The sequence below is a fragment of the Mastacembelus armatus genome, chromosome 13 (assembly GCF_900324485.2).
Source record: "Mastacembelus armatus chromosome 13, fMasArm1.2, whole genome shotgun sequence".
Lineage (NCBI taxonomy): Eukaryota > Metazoa > Chordata > Actinopteri > Synbranchiformes > Mastacembelidae > Mastacembelus > Mastacembelus armatus.
This window is the reverse complement of record NC_046645.1, coordinates 25,983,987-26,001,867: the sequence shown is the minus strand read 5'-3', so window position 1 is coordinate 26,001,867 and position 17,881 is coordinate 25,983,987. Positions and strand designations below refer to the sequence as shown.

General features: G+C 41.5%; 2 protein-coding genes across 2 annotated transcripts; one reads left to right on the top strand and one right to left on the bottom strand.

Moving 5' to 3' along the window:
- Positions 1-948: 948 nt before the first annotated feature.
- Positions 949-6,676, bottom strand: cox7a1 (cytochrome c oxidase subunit 7A1). The gene is made up of 4 exons (XM_026299226.1): positions 6,524-6,676; positions 3,098-3,184; positions 2,710-2,794; positions 949-1,294 (listed from the first exon to the last, which is right to left on the bottom strand). Exons 1-4 carry the CDS (start codon positions 6,536-6,538, stop codon positions 1,236-1,238), a joined length of 246 nt encoding a protein of 81 aa, XP_026155011.1. The 5' UTR covers positions 6,539-6,676; the 3' UTR covers positions 949-1,235.
- Positions 6,677-8,012: 1,336 nt separating this feature from the next.
- rnaset2l (ribonuclease T2, like) lies at positions 8,013-17,568 on the top strand. The gene is made up of 9 exons (XM_026312443.1): positions 8,013-8,145; positions 8,841-9,027; positions 11,137-11,204; positions 12,209-12,266; positions 12,369-12,436; positions 13,010-13,123; positions 13,465-13,513; positions 14,878-14,952; positions 17,071-17,568. The coding sequence occupies exons 2-9, from the start codon at positions 8,854-8,856 to the stop codon at positions 17,254-17,256; spliced, it is 792 nt and encodes a 263-aa protein (XP_026168228.1). The 5' UTR covers positions 8,013-8,145; positions 8,841-8,853; the 3' UTR covers positions 17,257-17,568.
- Positions 17,569-17,881: the final 313 nt, after the last annotated feature.

The window sequence follows — 17,881 nt, the reverse complement described above, 5'->3', positions numbered from 1 at the left end:
TGAACAGGATGTTTCTGAAAGGTTGGTTCTAAACATCACTTACATTTGTGTTTTAGCAACATTATCTAGTGACTGTGCTCTTTTATGCTGTTAGAACAAGGACAGTTGTGTATTTGGAAGAACATAATAAGGCGAAACATCAGATTAAATAAGGGAGGTCTCTGCCACTGCATCTGAACGAACTGCACGTAAGAACAATGTCGTCGTCTTTTCAGGTCCATGGTCAGAAGTTGTTGGAAGTTACAGAAAACATCCATCCATCATCTATACCCACTTATTCCTAACCAGGGTCACAGGGATCTGCTGGAGCCTATCCCAGCCCTCTTTGGGTGAAAGGCAGGGGTCCACCCTGGACAGGTCCCCAGTCCATCACAGGGCCACATAGAGACACACAACCTCACACACTCACACTCACTCCTATGGGCAATTTAGAGTCACCAATCAACCTGACATACATGTTTTTGGACTGTGGGAGGAAACCAGAGTACCTGGAGAAAACCCACACAAGCACAGGGAGAACATGCAGACTCCACACAGAAAGGCCCTGATGGCTTTCAAACCAGGAACCTTCTTGCTTGTGAGGCAGCAGTGCTAACCACTAATCCACCATGTTGCCCCTTCAGAAAACATTTACCTCCAAATTACTACTGAACTGCCCATGTTAATAAGGCCACCTGTGATGCAACAGGTGGGCAAAATCTGAAACGATCCGTTCTTACCATCAGGTTCTTATTGTCGGCCTAGAGGAACAACAGTGGGTGGACTAGTGATTGCACAGGAAGGAGCCAAATACACGTGAAAAACATTTGAAAAAGTTGGTTTTGCATCTCATGTCCCCTTTAAATAGAAACGTTGTGTAAAATGCTGTAAATTTTTGTTTGAATTTGTTTTGTAGCCTAAACATCTTTTCCCCTTTAAAACGTAACACGTTTACTTAGAGAAACTGACTTTTGAATACCTTTTACACAGGTAACTTTATTTTACAGCCATCGTTACTAAACTCATCCTGGACCTACTGGAAAAACACATAAGTTGTAAAGATAATTAATTTGCATGGTTGTGAATTTGTTAAAATTGTGTGAAGTCACAGACAAAAATAAAAATGTTTTTACAGTTTAACATGTTCAGTAAGGACAGATGGCAATAAAATCAAACAGAACTGTACACAACAAACATCAGTGTTAGAAGAAACCGAGAGTTGTTCTCCATGTGATAGACGGAGCCCGGGACTGTGTCTAGGCTTTTTTCTGAGGCATGGAGGCAACAAGCAGCCAGTACAGAGAGTAGCAGGTTCCTGAAGAACAGACACACAGAACAAAGATATTACAAAAACCAGTTCACAGGCCAGGTTGTCCAACAGTGACTCAAAGACAGAAGGTCACATCCTTCAGACCTTCTCTGTGGGATGATCTGATTTAAACACACTAGGCCTCTAAACCAGGGGTGACTTATATTGGTCCCCCAGGGCCAAACTGTACCTGCTCTTCCAGCTTCTGATTGGCTGAGCACACCTGATCCAGGTAATCAACAGGTGGAAAACAAACAGGACAGTGGCTCTGGAGGACCACAGGTTGTCCAGCCCTGGTTTAGACCAACGTCACTGCTGTGTTTACACAGTGACAACACGTTTGGTCTGAACATTTTCTAAACTGAGCCATAAAGATATTCAATATTATCCACACTTCAAGTAAAATGCATGTGCACAAGTGTATTCACTCAAGTACTCTAAAAGTATAAATATGAGGTACTGGAATATTCGCATGTTCAGCTTTCTACTTCTATTCCACTATAATACACAGACAGACATTGTACTTTTACTACACTGCGTGTGTCCAGAGACAGATATTGTACTTTTACTAGACTCCATGTGTCCAGAGTAAATGTTGTACTTTTACTGCACCCCATGTGTCCAGAAACAGATATTGTACTTTTACTGCCCTCCATGTGTCCAGAGACAGATGTTGTACTTTTACTGCACTCCATGTGTCCAGAGACAGATGTTGTACTTTTACTACACTCCATGTGTCCAGAGACAGATATTGTACTTTTACTGCCCTCCATGTGTCCAGAGACAGATGTTGTACTTTTACTGCACTCCATGTGTCCAGAGACAGATGTTGTACTTTTACTACACTCCATGTGTCCAGAGACAGATGTTGTGCTTTTACTACACTCCATGTGTCCAGAAACAGATATTGTACTTTTACTGCCCTCCATGTGTCCAGAGACAGATGTTGTACTTTTACTACACTCCATGTGTCCAGAGACAGATGTTGTGCTTTTACTGCACTCCATGTGTCTGACAGCTGCAGTTACTTTTCCAGTGACAGTTTTCCATCCCCTTCCTGTATAGTGAAAACTTCAAACATGTGAGATCTTGTAGAATATGATGCTCTGCTGCAAATGAAGTTATATACAGTTTATAAAGTACTGGTTTTCAGCTGCAGCAGCATGTTTTCAGAGAGAAAGTCCTGATGTGTCTGCTCTGACCCTGTGACCTCTGTGTTTATATTGTCACTTTGTAAAGAAACAAACCCAATGGCTATGAAGTGATGTCATTCTCTGTAAAGTCTCTGTAACTCAATGAAGGTGATTGCCCCAATGAAGCTGAATAATTGTTCTGACCCAGTTAAACCTCAGTGAGCAGAACCAAAGGCAGACGGGATTTTACTTTCAGTGCAGGTTTCTTGAAAAGTCTCTACACATTACCTGCAATGGTCAGCGTCATGGTCGCCCGGTACAGCAGCACATCAGCAGTCCCTCCTTTGATGTGGACTGGCAACCCGTTGTCCGCCTGTAACAGCAGAAGCCACGTGATTAAAATGTGTGTGAGACACATTATGTGTGTGACATTGTGTCATTTATTCTGTGCAGCTGCCATTTTGGTACAGTGGAACAGAACAAGACTGGAGATTTTGGAGGGAGAAATAAATTACATTCTAAATGTTTTTTGGTACTGTTGGTCACTGATAGCAGCATTCAGTTCGTCAAGCCCAGGTCCAGGAAGTACAAGTACCTTTAAACTGTACTCCATTAAAATGAAAGTTCATGGTTTGTAGATTATTACTGGACATGGGTCAGTTTACTGTTGTGTTACCTGGAAGAGCTTCTGGGCCTCAGGGACTTTGTTCTTCAGCTGTCTGGCAGAGCTACTGAAGGCCCGGTGGGCCAGAACTGGAACTTTCTAGAAACAGCAGGAAACTGAGATTAGATTCTGTTGGAAAACTGAAGTGTAGCTGCAGGAAAAGAGATGGCGTGTGTTCAGTCAGGAGTCTGTCTCGTTACAGCACCAACTGATGCATCTCATCCTTTAACCAACCTCCAATTTTCACACAACAAAATGACAGAGAACTGGCATTAATTTACATTTTCTGGATTCTTTGTTAAGTTCGTCAGCATTTTAGAGATTATAATGTGAAATGTCCACCGTTCTTTTGTGATTTCTGCAAATGGATCAGGGACATGAAAACTGAAGTTTAATGTTTTTATAATGTTTGACACAAGCTTCCACTTGTTTTGCAGTTTCTCACTGAAGATGTTTTTGTGGCAGAGTTTATTAAGCAGGAAGGTTTTTATGGAAATGATAAAAACATGCAGATTCAGTTTCATATGGTTTTTGGTCTCATCATTTTTGTTTTTTTAAAACTAAATCATAGTAACATCAGGATTTTTTTCCTGCTCCCTGGTTGATGTAAAGTCAAGCCACCCTTCATGTTTCATAAATTCAGTATAATGAACTTTCCACTCTGCTAATTTGACAACAAGCAGCTTTATCCTCACGACTTGATGATGGATGTTTCACTTCTTTTTAGTGCAGTTTGGCTAAAGCATTAAAACCTATTTCATGTATAATGTATTTGAATAATAGTGTAAAAATTGTACTTCTTAACTATTTGTGTCTTGTATTTCAGGATGAAATGAAACTTTTAACACACATTTATTTATCATGTCACATGACCAACACCTGCATTTTCTTTTTCTGTGGTTTTGGCTCTGAGATGCTTTTTCAGTCGAACACTGGGCAGCAAAAGGGGAAGAGAAAGTGACTGTTCTGTTTTCTGCAGCGAGGAGGCTGCTGGGAGCTGTCTAGGCAGACAGGAGCAGGTGTCACTCTCTGGGTGCTGCAGTTTATGGGAAATGAAAACATCATTGGATGTTTGTTATTTTCTCATCTTATCACTTTAATTTTAGTGTGACCTTCTTTCTCTGTTCCTTTTTTCTCGTCCCACCAGACGTTTTCACCCGCTCAGCCTGACATCGAACCCCACAAACCTGCAGTGAGTCCGAACTGTACACTCTTGGTTCATCTGCAGGAATAACACACTCTGCAGACTGTTATGGTGTGTGTGCACCATTACTTTAACATTATCAGAGTAATTACAGCATTTTAAAATACTCCACAGCTGTACAGATGTGGAAACAAGCTCAAACATCTGCTGTTGACTTAAAGCTGTGGCCTAACCAGTCTGCGGCCATGTTAGCAGCACTGTTCACCTGTAACTTGTGCTAAGTCAAAAGTCTGAAGATCACTGAAGTTTCTTACACATAACAGGAACGTGGGATCCAAGTTTCACTGTGGTTTATCACATAGTTTCAGGAATTTCCTTCAGAACCACAAATAGAAGATGAACATTTCGACATCAGAGGTGTCCCTGTAGCTTCCACAGACTTTAATGAGCTGCTGTAATAATCCTCTGATCCACTGGTCTGGGTTCAGGTCAGAGAAACGAAACTCTGCTTACATTTAACCACAACGACCTGGACTGTACACCCCTGATCCAGTCCGGCCTTCTCCAGGGAGACTCTGCTGCAGTTTGTAAAATTAGTGGTTAAACATAATCCAGCCAGAGATCCATCAGTGTAACTGAGAGCTGAGTTTAGTGATGGTGTTTGTAGGAAACAGGTTGGGTCAGTTCAGTTTGAAGATTTTGTGATTTCCTGCTTGAGTTCCAACTGTCCCCGCCCACTGCTGGTTACCTGGATCAGGTGCGTTCAGCCAATCAGAAGCTGGAAGGTACCAGTTCACTTTGTCTTTCCCTACTCACCTAAGATGGTGCCTTCCAGCTTCTGACTGACAGTGGCCCTCGAGGAGCATGGGTTCCTGTTCGACCCCAGCAGTTTTCAGACAGGAGCTAGACACACATCACTGATGTGACTGAAATGGCAGGAGGCCTCAGTTCACTCATATTTCGTACTGTAATATCAATGAAATGACACAACTACAACAAGACGTGGAAAATCAATATCATGCAAAGTGATTGCAACAAAATGACATTGTGTATCTGCTACACATACTGAGGTTCTGTCTCTTTAAGAAAGCTATATGACTTTTTAACCGTCTGCCAAGGTCACAGCTGCACACTGCCACCACCAACAGCCAATCACAGACTCTCACCCTGACACACGGACCAATCAGGACACAGAGAAGTGAAGGGCTGCTGTTATTTCCACTGTGGAGTCAGTGACATGAGTCTGTGTGTCACGTCAAGGCTGAACAGCCACAATCGGACATGTTGTTCAGTAATACACCCATTACAGTTAATAACTATTTGGAAATAATAATAATAATAATAATACTAAATACTAATACTAAAACTTTATTTCATATTGTTAGTGAGAAGATGGCCAAGATATTTTGTTTCCTAACATGCAGAAAACCAGTTTTCTGTCCTGTTACTTCTACGTGTCACACATTCCTCTTTTTGGCTTTAATGCTGAATATCTGAGTCTTTGCTGTACGAAGAACCTGTAGCCTTCTCTCTCAAAAACAGAGCAAGCTTGTCTGCCCCTCCACCTGTGAGGAGGTAACGTTATGGAGAATATTTAACTAAACTGTTATTAATGGAGAGATAACATGTGAGCACTGTTTCAGTTGTTACTGATCCGCAGAGTAAGTGCAGATGAATAGTGGAGTAAAAGGTTCAGGGTTGTCCGCTGCAGTGTGTTTCTGTGCTGCAGGTTCAACCTGTTGCTGTGTGTGCGTGTGTTTAAATGAGATTTAAGTAAGGACGCGTTGTCTGGTCCTCACACCTTCAAATGGCTGTTTGAGGGCTCAGACCTGGTTTCAGGGTTCAGGTTAGAACCGGGTTAAGGTCAGGATGAGGGTCTAGGGATGCATAATGTCAGTGTGTGTCCTCACAGCTGCAGTAAGCCAAGTGTGTGTGTCATTGTGTACGTGCTGAGCTGCACCACCTGCCTAACACTAGGCCTCAGGTACGACTGCGAGTTAGAGTGAAACCAGGCAGACAGAGAGCGTGTGATCCTGCGGCAGGCCAGTTTATGTATATCATGTCTGTAAACGCCACACTGACGCTCAGCAACCACTACAATAAAATCCAGCTCCGCACAAACTGAAAGTGTCACATTTCTGTCAGACGCAGTGCAAAAGTCAAGCGTGACTTCAGTTCGCTCTGACACAAATCCTCCAGCTGGTCTGAGCTGCCCTTTGACCTGAAGCTCCATAAACAAACAAACACAGAGGAAGACGTGAAGGCAAAGACAGAAAAATAAGAGCGGTAGTTACCAGTAGCTGATTCATGTCTGTGGTGGTGTCTGTGTTCAGCTGCTCTGCCTCGTTTCACCCTCACAAGGGCATGTGCGCAAACAAACACATACAGACACACACACGCAGTATCAGTATTATTGAACCTCTGCCAAACTACGATCAGCTGCAGAGGCCAAACTGTCTGCACGCGGCAATCTGCAGAAACCAGACGCAGCGCTGACCCAGGACTCATGTCAGACTGTGTTTTATGGGCAGCTGCGGCTGCACTGTTTTACATTTACTTCCATTCCTGCCTCAGGTGTTTAATAAAGAGCTACTGCAAGGACAGGACGACTGCAGTCTGTTGAAATCACAGGTTGTAATGTTTTACACATGAAAACATCCCACTCTGGTCTCTGGTCTACTCCTACGCAAACCTGATCCACATCCTGAAATATAGACCTGTCTTTGCTAAATATAGTCAGAGGCCAAAGTGGCTTCACCCTCAACAGCAGTACCAGAAAGTAGATAAGTACATTTACCCAAATACTCTCCTTAGGGTCAAGTTCAAGATATTTTACTTGAATATTCATGTTCTGTTACTTTACTTCTACTCTACTACATTGTATGTTTCATTCCAGTTTTTTCAGAGTAGAAGCAGAATGCATCACTAATGACACTATAACTTACAATAACACAACACATGGCTCAGTTTGTTGCACAAATACTTGTGTTGAGTATATTTTTATATCAGTACTTCTGTCCTTCTGTACCATTCTGGATGCAGAGTTTCAACACCCGCATGCTGTTATCTCAGGAAAACAAAAGATTTCTTGAGATAACAGATCATTATCTTCAGATTACTGAAGTTTTTGTTATAACGGAGTAAATGATCACATTATCACGAGAAAAAAAGCTTTGTTATCTCAGGATAATGTAATAATATTCTTTCATATTTTAATAAGGTAAATTCCTGACTGTAGTTTTTAATCAAACAGGGGGAAACTGTGCTTTGTAGGGGACTATTTTCATAAGCGGATTAATTAGTGGGTGTTTAGGTAGGAGCGTGTTTGAAGAAATGGAAGAAGTACTCTGATTCTTTACTTAAGTAAAAGTACCACTATCAGAGTTTCAGACACTCCAAAATTTCTGAGCGTTTAAGGTGAACAAGTTAAATGTTTAAGGCACTGACAGTTCTAGTAAATCCAGATCTATGCTGTACTGTAGATCTGTGAATCTGCTCCAGTTCATTTATTCTGGTCCAGGGCAACATGGATGGAAGTGAAGAGCACGTCCCAAAAAGCTGAAAGCATGAACACAGAAACGTTCAGTAAAAACATTCAGTGAAAATAAGTGAAAACATTCAGTGAAAACATTCAGTGAAAATAAGTGAAAACATTCAGTGAAAACATTCAGTGAAAATAAGTGAAAACATTCAGTGAAAACATTCAGTGAAAATAAGTGAAAACATTCAGTGAAAACATTCAGTGAAAATAAGTGAAAACATTCAGTGAAAACATTCAGTGAAAACATTCAGTGAAAATAAGTGAAAATAAGTGAAAAGATTCAGTGAAAACATGAAATCTGAGTTTCATTTCTCGTTTTTTCTGAACAGAGGCAGAGGGAGGTTTGAGGTACAGCTCAGTGCAGCATCAGCTCTGGTAAGTTCCTCACATCTTTCCTCCAACACAGTCAATAACTCTTCATGTCATTTTGGTGAAGAACTAAAAATACTTCTTTCTTGTCCTGACTCAGAAGAAATTAGCTTTATTTAGGTTTTTATTAAAGTTTTACATATAAAAGAGTTTGATTTCTTACATGGTAAACATGCTTCATAAGGAATTATAAGATATATATATATATTATATATATATGTGTGTGTGTGTGTACAGTATATAACAATATCTAGCAATATACCCTATATTTTAGCCTAATGTTATTGTTACAGGTACTATTATTATGTATGTTATGAAATAATTCTACTAAAACACTGGCAGGCTGTGATGATTGTTTTTACTGAAATATAAGTACCACTATAACAGTGTAAAAATACTTCATTAAAGGTAACATCTTGTTTTTAACTTGAAGTACACAGAGGTATTACAGCCTGGTATAGTTTTAGTAGTAAAAGTACACACATATTCCAACCATCATGTAGTTAAAGTATCAGCTGTGATCATGGAAATGATCATCGCCCTTCCATTGTTACACATCCTTTCCTTCCTTACATCTTCAGTTTCTTCCCTCCTTACCACCTTGTCTCCTTCACTACTTCCCCCTTTCCTTTATTTCCCATCCTAGTCTCCTTCCTTTTCTGCCCACTGCCTGTTTTATTGATTGATTGATCTCTGATCAGTGAGGCTGTGGAAATGTTGCTGCTCGGTCTGCTCCTGCTGCAGCTGTCCGGCATCACAGCCGCACACCAAGGCCACTGGGAGGACTACAAATATGGCCACCAAGGCTCTGAGGTGCTCGACAAAAAGCCTTTATGCTCCTGGAAATGTCTCTTGTTCACCTTGCAGTGGCCTGGAGGGTTCTGTCAGGTGAGCTTCATCATCATCATCATCATCATGACTACTGATCATTAACAGGGATCAGAGAATTATTGATTAGTTGAGCACTGTGGGGAAAAGGTAGTGGTGAGAGAGCAGGGGTGTGTTCAGTGTCTCTCCTCCTGCTAGTGTCCTATCATGTGTCCTCCAAGGAAGAAAACAAGGGGGAGGAAAGAAGGAGGCAGGAATGAAGGATGTTGGGAAGTTAAGGAGGGTGTGGTGGTTAAGGAAAGGAGGTAGGACATGAAAGTAAGGAGGTGAGGAAATGAATCATTAACTAGTGAAGGAAACAAGGAGGTGATTAAAAAGGAGGGAAGTTAGTAAGGAAAAAGGAATGAAGGAGGCAAAGAAGGAAATGAGCAAAAGATAAGGAAGGAAGTAGTGAAGAGCATGAGGACGTGAGGACACAGACCCAGTTTTCTGAGCTGAACTGTGCTTAACCCGATGGGCCAGAGTGATCCAGCACTGAGGAGGAAGACAGACTTGTTTTTGCTGCTAATGACAAGCAGATGGTTTTCTGGGTTTACACTCCAGTGATTCCTGTGAATTTCCAGTTAAGTAACTGAGTCTGAGGCCAAGCGAAAAACTGGGGCTGTTTATCAGAAGGCAAGAAAAATCAAACTGCGTTTAGATTTAGGCAGAAAGGAAAAGAGGAAGGAGAGGAGAAAACAAATGAAGAGCATTCAAATTTATCTTATATACTTCTAATTTGAAGTACTTTATATACTGCTGGGTAGCTGACGTTGACTACCTTATATACTTTTAATTTGAAGTACTTTATATACTGCTGGGTAGCTGACGTTAACTACCTTATATACTTTTAATTTGAAGTACTTTATATACTGCTGGGTAGCTGACGTTAACTGCCTTATATACTTCTAATTTGAAGTACTTTATATACCGCTGGGTAGCTGACGTTAACTGCCTTATATACTTCTAATTTGAAGTACTTTATATACCGCTGGGTAGCTGACGTTAACTGCCTTATATACTTCTAATTTGAAGTACTTTATCTACTGCTGGGTAGCTAATAGCAACTACCTTATATACTTCTAATTTGAAGTACTTTCCATACTGCTGGGTAGCTGACGTTAACTGCCTTATATACTTCTAATTTGAAGTACTTTATATACTGCTGGGTAGCTGACGTTGACTGCCTTATATACTTCTAATTTGAAGTACTTTATATACTGCTGGGTAGCTCACGTTGACTACCTTATATACTTTTAATTTGAAGTACTTTATATACTGCTGGGTAGCTGACGTTAACTACCTTATATACTTCTAATTTGAAATACTTTATCTACTGCTGGGTAGCTGATGTTAACTACCTTATATACTTCTAATTTGAAGTACTTTATATACCGCTGGGTAGCTGACGTTAACTACCTTATATACTTCTAATTTGAAGTACTTTATATACCGCTGGGTAGCTTATGTTAACTACCTTATATACTTCTAATTTGAAGTACTTCATATACTGCTGGGTAGCTGATGTTAACTACCTTATATACTTCTAATTTGAAGTACTTTATATACCGCTGGGTAGCTTATGTTAACTACCTTATATACTTCTAATTTGAAGTACTTTATATACTGCTGGGTAGCTGATGTTAACTACCTTATATACTTCTAATTTGAAGTACTTTATATACTGCTGGGTAGCTGACGTTAACTACCTTATATACTTCTAATTTGAAGTACTTTATATACCGCTGGGTAGCTTACGTTAACTACCTTATATACTTCTAATTTGAAGTACTTTATATACCGCTGGGTAGCTGATGTTAACTACCTTATATACTTCTAATTTGAAGTACTTTATATACTGCTGGGTAGCTGATGTTAACTACCTTATATACTTCTAATTTGAAGTACTTTATATACCGCTGGGTAGCTTATGTTAACTACCTTATATACTTCTAATTTGAAGTACTTTATATACCGCTGGGTAGCTGATGTTAACTACCTTATATACTTCTAATTTGAAGTACTTTATATACCGCTGGGTAGCTTATGTTAACTACCTTATATACTTCTAATTTGAAGTACTTTCCATATGTCCAGTTTTCTGACCATCTGTCTCCATCTGTCTCTCAGTCTTTGAACAAAGACACCGAGTGTGTGATCCCTCAGAGCATCAACACCTGGACGATCCATGGTCTCTGGTAAATATCTCAGCTGTTTGAATCACCTGCAGTTCCTTTTTCACACTGATCTTCTTGTTAAAGCTACAAAATACTGCTCCTCCATGTAAACATGATGCTATTTGTCCAGAGCAGTGTCACCTCTAACATGTTTCCAGACCTGTGCACAGCAAAGATGTTCAGTCATTGTGTATTGAAACAGATTTATTCTGCTGCTCCTGCAGCTCAGACTTAGGATCATCCAGGAACTCGTCTTAAAGTCGAAGACATGTCCTGACTTCAAGTTGATGTTATTATTCAGGAAACCAGAGCCAATAAAATGGCTTAAGATGAGAACTGATGACAACAAACAAGTGAAGGCTTTTTCTTTGCTCTACTGTGGTTTGCTGTAATTCCTTCGTCCTTCTGTTCTGCTCCATGAGATAAACTGTGATGAAGAACATGAGGAACACATTAGCAGCTCTGCAAACTCGCCTTTTTCTGAAAGATTGAACAGTTGTTTTTCAGAAAAAACACTATGAACAAAGACCGTCTCTTCATGAGCCAAAGCCCGCTGAGGAAGTGAAGGAGTTAGTGTGTCTCGTGTGTCCGTGAGTCCAGGTGTAAGCGTAGCTGACAGCATTAAACTGAGCCTAGGGGGTCCATGTCGGATCAGCTGAAAGCTGCACCCAGAGTCTGTTTTTGTTTCTGAAATTAACTTTGGTAAAAACATAGTTTTCTTTTTAATAAACTGCCTTGAGTCCTGTCAGGGTCACACAGATATAACCAAGTTCAATTTAAGACCTAAATAACATTTAAAAACCAACGTGGTGGAAATGCAGGGAGTGCAAAAGAAAACAGAGGTTTGAGAACATTGTCCAGATGTGTTGAATGTGAGAGGAAAACTCAGAAATAGCATCACTGTTTTTACATAAATAGCCACATCCAGGTCACATCCACTGATGAGCAGTTGAGTCTGTTCCCTGTGCTGTTACCTGCAGTACATCACATCCTCTGTGTGTGCGTGTGTGTGTGTACATGCACAGGCCTCTGCGGGTGCTGAGCTGCTGCAGCTGCTGGCCGATGTTCCGCTCTGACGTCCAGGTGAGGTGCCCAGCATCAGAGAACTGATGCTGGTGGAATGACTGATGAAGGCACTGGCACCTGAGGCTGACAGCTGATTGGCTGATGTTGTTTCTCCTGCAGGAGATGGAGGCAGAGCTGACTGAACACTGGCCATCTTTGGTGAAGACCAGATCCAGCTTTCACTTCTGGTATCAGAAACACATGAGCTGATCACAGATCTATTGGAGGCTGTTAAGAACCAGCATGGACACATCTTCATCATGTTCACGCTGACATTTTGGCCTCTGATCTCTAAGATCATACAGACACGTCTTCATGTCATGTCATATTAATGCTCAGAAACATATCAGGGGCTTCCATGTGGACTGCAGGACGGTCATGATAAACAGCAGCTTCAAGTATTCAGACCCTTCACTGTTTGCACATCTGGAGCTGAAAATTTCCATTTTGCTCAACAATCTATTACATGAACATGTTCTCGCAAATTTATAAAAATCAGTGTTAAGAGTTGGTGCAGGTGCAGCTTTGGGTTCCATGGACGCTAAGTCCTGGATCTGTGCCGTTTGTCCTGGTCTTCCTGCAGAACCTCTCACCTCCATCACACTCGATCAAAGCTGTGAATGCAGCATCTGCAGAGTACTGACCTGAAGCTCTGAGCATAAACCTTCACCCTGTCACTATGTCATAAACCCTGAACCCTGAATCCACAGTAAACATTATTTCTGCACCTGTGACGTCACTGTGTTGGTTTGGTGCTTCAGGTTGGACGAGTGGCACAAACACGGAGCGTGTGCAGCGTGTGTGGAAGGGATGAACTCTCCGCTGAGATACTTCCAGATCTGCCTCAAACTGCGAGGACAGTTTAATATCCGCAGGTTAATCTCACACACACACACACACACACACACACACACACACACACACACCTGAAGCACTCCACCATAAACCTAATCCTGCTAAACCTGAGCCCTAAAACCAGGACTGAACTCCCTTTCTGATACTTAAGACATCTCTGTGGACCCTAAGCCTTTGAATGACACAGTACCATGGGAACAGAGTTACCACATCAGGACAGCTGTGTTCAACCTTCAGATCCACTCTGGTTGTTTCTGTTCAATCCTGAGACGTATAAACCAGAATCAGTTTAGTGAATCAAACCGTGCATGGAAATATACGACTGTGTGTGTGTGTGTGTGTGTGTGTGTATGTGTTGCAGACTGTTGGAGGATGCTGGCATCACTCCGTCCTGTGAGCGACTGTACAAGGTAATAACACAGACAGTCTGTAGCTAAAATCTGCTGCAGTGATTTTCCTCCAGGTGTAAGCGTAGCTAGCAACATTAAACTGAGCCTGGGGGATCCGGGTTGGTTCAGCTGAAGCTGCAGCCAGAGTCTGTTTTTGTTTCTGAATTTAACTTTGGTAAAGTTCTATTCAATTCAATTCAATTCAATTTTATTTGTATAGCGCCAAATCACAATACAAATCATCTCAAGGCACTTTACAAAAACTAAAACTAAAATCCCAACAATTCCCTTATGAGCAAGCACTTGGCGACAGTGGAGAGGAAAAAACTCCCTTTAACGGAAGAAAAAACCTCCAGCAGAACCGGGCTCAGTTTGGGCGGCCATCTGCCTCGACCGGTTGGGGTGAGTGGATAGAGCAGAGAGAAAAGAACAGCAACAATAAACAACAAATAGACACTGCAGGTTGGTGGGACCAGTAACTGCACATCAGCGATATACAGCTCCAAGACCAGGGACACCTGCAGAAGGTACAGAGAGAGAGAGAGAGAGAGAGAGAGCACAAACTAGGGGAGAGAGAGAACACAAGGTTAGTGACATTCAATGGTGGAATATACATGTGAGGGGGGAGGAGAGGAAGAGAGGGAGGGGAGGGAAGGGGGGGGGCGGGGTTAGGGTAGTGGAGCTCAGTGCACCGATGGTCCTCGGGCAGTCTAGGCCTATAGCAGCATAACTAAGGGATGGTTCAGGGTTACCTGAAGCCAGCCCTAACTATATGCTTTGTCAAAGAGGAAGGTTTTAAGTCTAGCCTTAAAAGTACAGAGAGTGTCTGCCTCCTGAACCCAGGCTGGGAGCTGGTTCCACAGGAGAGGATCTTGATAACTAAAGGCTCTGCCTCCCATTCTGCTTTTGGAAACTCTGGGAACCACAAGTAGACCTGCACTCTGAGAGCGAAGTGGTCTATTGGGATAATATGGTACTATGAGGTCTTTAAGGTATGAAGGAGCTTGATTATGAAGGGATTTGTATGTGAGAAGAAGGACTTTAAATTCTATTCTATATTTTACAGGGAGCCAATGAAGAGAAGCCAATATAGGAGAAATATGATCTCTCTTGCTAGTTCCTGTCAGGACTCTGGCTGTGGCATTCTGGATTAATTGGAGGCTTTTTATGGAGATATTGGGACATCCAGATAGTAATGAGTTACAGTAATCTAACCTTGAGGTAACAAATGCATGGACTAGTTTTTCTGCATCATTTTCAGACAGGATGTTCCTAATTTTGGCAATGTTGCGCAGTTGAAAGAATGCAGTTCTAGAGAGTGAAAAAATACTCAAAGTGTCTGTGTGTGTGTGTGTGTGTGTGTGTGTGTGTGTGTGTGTGTTTAGGTTGTGGAGGTCCACAGAGTCCTGGCTCCACATCTTGGGGACAAACATGAGATCCAGTGTGTGACGGATGACCAGGTGAGATGCTGCTGTGTTTCCTCTGAGATGAGGTCATCTTTGGGCAGCCTTCATGCTGCAGGAATTTCATCCAAATTGTGCTGTTAATGACGCTGTTACCTGGACACCTGAGGTACAGGAAGCCTTCACAGGCCTGAAACTTGGCCTTCCAGCTCCCACTCAGCCTGTTGATGGGAAAACTGTTGTATGACATCTGTTCTTTAACAGCAGCATGGTGGAAAACACAGGCTTGTGGCTTAATTTGATCCTGCTGCCACTGGTCATCCTCGCTGTCTTCGTGCTGCTGCAGCAGAAAAGGCAATTGTAACATCACATGACTCATTTTACTGCAGTACAACTATTGGTACCTCTCTGTGAAAACACTCCGCTACAAGTAGAAACCCTGCGTTCAAATCCTAATCAAGTGAAAGTGTCAAGTAATATCAGCAAAATGTACTCACAGTAATTACAGTAAAAGTACTCACTGTGCAGTGAAACTGGTCCCTCTCTGTGTTTTACTGTGTAGTAGAAGTACTTGTACTTCAGATTTAGGTAAGAGGTAGGACAGCACCGTAAAATTCAAGTACCTAATTAAAATGTTATGTTTTTACATTTGATGGTACTTTATACTCCTGCTCTGCAGTTTGTACTGCAATACATCCATCTGCTAACTACTTTGCAGTTTTACAAACACTACAAATTTCTTATAGAAAACAAATTCAAGAAGTGATTATATAATTTAACTGAACTCTACCCTGAAATAAAATCATGATATATAATAATACAAAACCCAATCATGGTTGGGTTGAATTGAATTGAATTGAATTGAATTGAATTGAATTGAATTGAATTGAATTGAATTGAATTGAATTGGTACTGAGCTGTTGGAACATGGCAGAGGCCATTCTGCATGATTTTTACAATACCTTAGGTACATTTTGCAAATAATACTTAAGTACCATTTTGGATGGAGGGTTTTACTAGTAACTGGTATTTCTGTTTTTAATGTAGTAAAGGATCCATGAACTTTCTCTGGACCTGGCTCAGGTACAAACAGCAGCAAAGGTTTCAGGAAAGTTAGTCTGACTCTGACTTGGTTGTTGAGGGTTAGATAATCGTGGTAATGCTGACGTTACTTGAACGCCACATGGTTGAACTGTCACTTCACAGCCCAGATGGGTCTGTGATGGATTAGTGACCACGTGTTAGCTAAGAAGTTCAACTAGACCAAACACGTCCAGTTTGTTGAAGCTGGGCCCACATTCAAGACTCTGTACTGCTGATAAAGTGCAAATACCAGTATCCTGTATTAATATCTGTGTTCACGTCGGCCCCTGTGCTGATTGTTCCAGCAGCCAACAGTTTTAATCTAAGACTTTTCTCCAAAACAATCAGTCAGTCCCAGTCGCAGAGGCTGAGCGTGGGAACACCTCCCTGAACAATCTCTAAAATCCACAAACCCTTTTATGAACTCTAACCCACACCATCCGAAGGCAATCAGACCACAGCTGACATCTCTGAGACTTTGACCCCTGCTCCGGTTCATTGTTCAGTCTAGGTTTCAGACTCAGCTGAGAGTTGGTGCTGCATTAATACTTCTCATGACTCTGCAGTAGAGACTCTCACTTTGGCCTGTGACTGAATTTCATATACGGTTAGTTTTGCTGGTCACAAAACACTCACAACTTCAAACTCACAACAAATTTAAGAAACCGATTCTTTAAGTACACCCCTGTAGTCACTTTTATCTTATATATATCTTCAAATTTCTATTTACACTTCTATCATATACAGTATTGTTCAAAATAATAGCAGTACACACCCCTTTCAACTAATTGCCCAGTTACACAGCCTTAAGTGCGTGCATATCATGAATCCTGGGTCTTGTTTGTTTTCTGAGAATCTACTGCACCTACTGCTAACTTGTTTGCCATGTAGCAATAAAAGATATACAAAAAACCTGGATTATTCTGGTTAGTCACATTGTACTGCTATTATTTTGAACAATACTGTATGTATCTTCAAATTGCTATTTATACTTCTATAATATATATATTTTTATAGCAGCACTAATGAAACATGGCATCTTACCTGTGGCAGCAGCTGTTTCACATCTGGTCTTCGGTCTCTCCTCCTCAGGGCAGACAGGTGTGGTTTCAAGTAAAGATCCCCCTGTCCCACAACCTAACTGTGGGCTGTGATCACCACAGCGGTGCCAGCTCTGGCCCAGGATGGAACGGCTCACCTGGACACCCCTGCCCTCCTGAGGTCCCGTTCTACTATTACCCCATAGACCACCAGCAGCCACTGCAGCCCTGCGGCTAACAGCAGCAGTAACCATCCGCTGCTGAAACTAGTCCCCAACACATACCTGTTTCCTCCTGCTTGACAAAAACACAGTGACTTCCAACTGTTTAAGAACCAACACTTGACAGACGAGGCACAACGTGTCGGTTCCAAATGATTAGCTACTCTATCTATCGCAACCTTTCTATATTATATGCGCAAATACATATTTATCTTTATCTTTTATACTTTTGCGTGGAATTGTTACTGGCTCCTGGTACAAAAATACATTTCACTGTACATTGTACTATGTATAACACATGACAAATAAATCTTATCTTTTGATCTGCATGAGAACTGTGGTGAGAAAAATGCACTACAACCAGACTGACTCTTAATGTGCCTGTACACCATGTGATGTCTGTCTGCATTAGAACTCTGTGATCTAGATAAAGACAACCTGCTGAAGCTTCTGTGCACAGATAAATAAGTCTAACACAATGTATGAGGTAAAAACCTGTGTGTTACGTGTGTACAGCTCACCATTTCATATTTCACATGCGTTTTCTGGTTGGCTGGATTTCCTCTCTAAACTCTGACTTACTGTGGTCAGGTTTTCTCTTACAGTGTGTACCAGTCCACCTGAGGGGTTTCCCTCCGGACA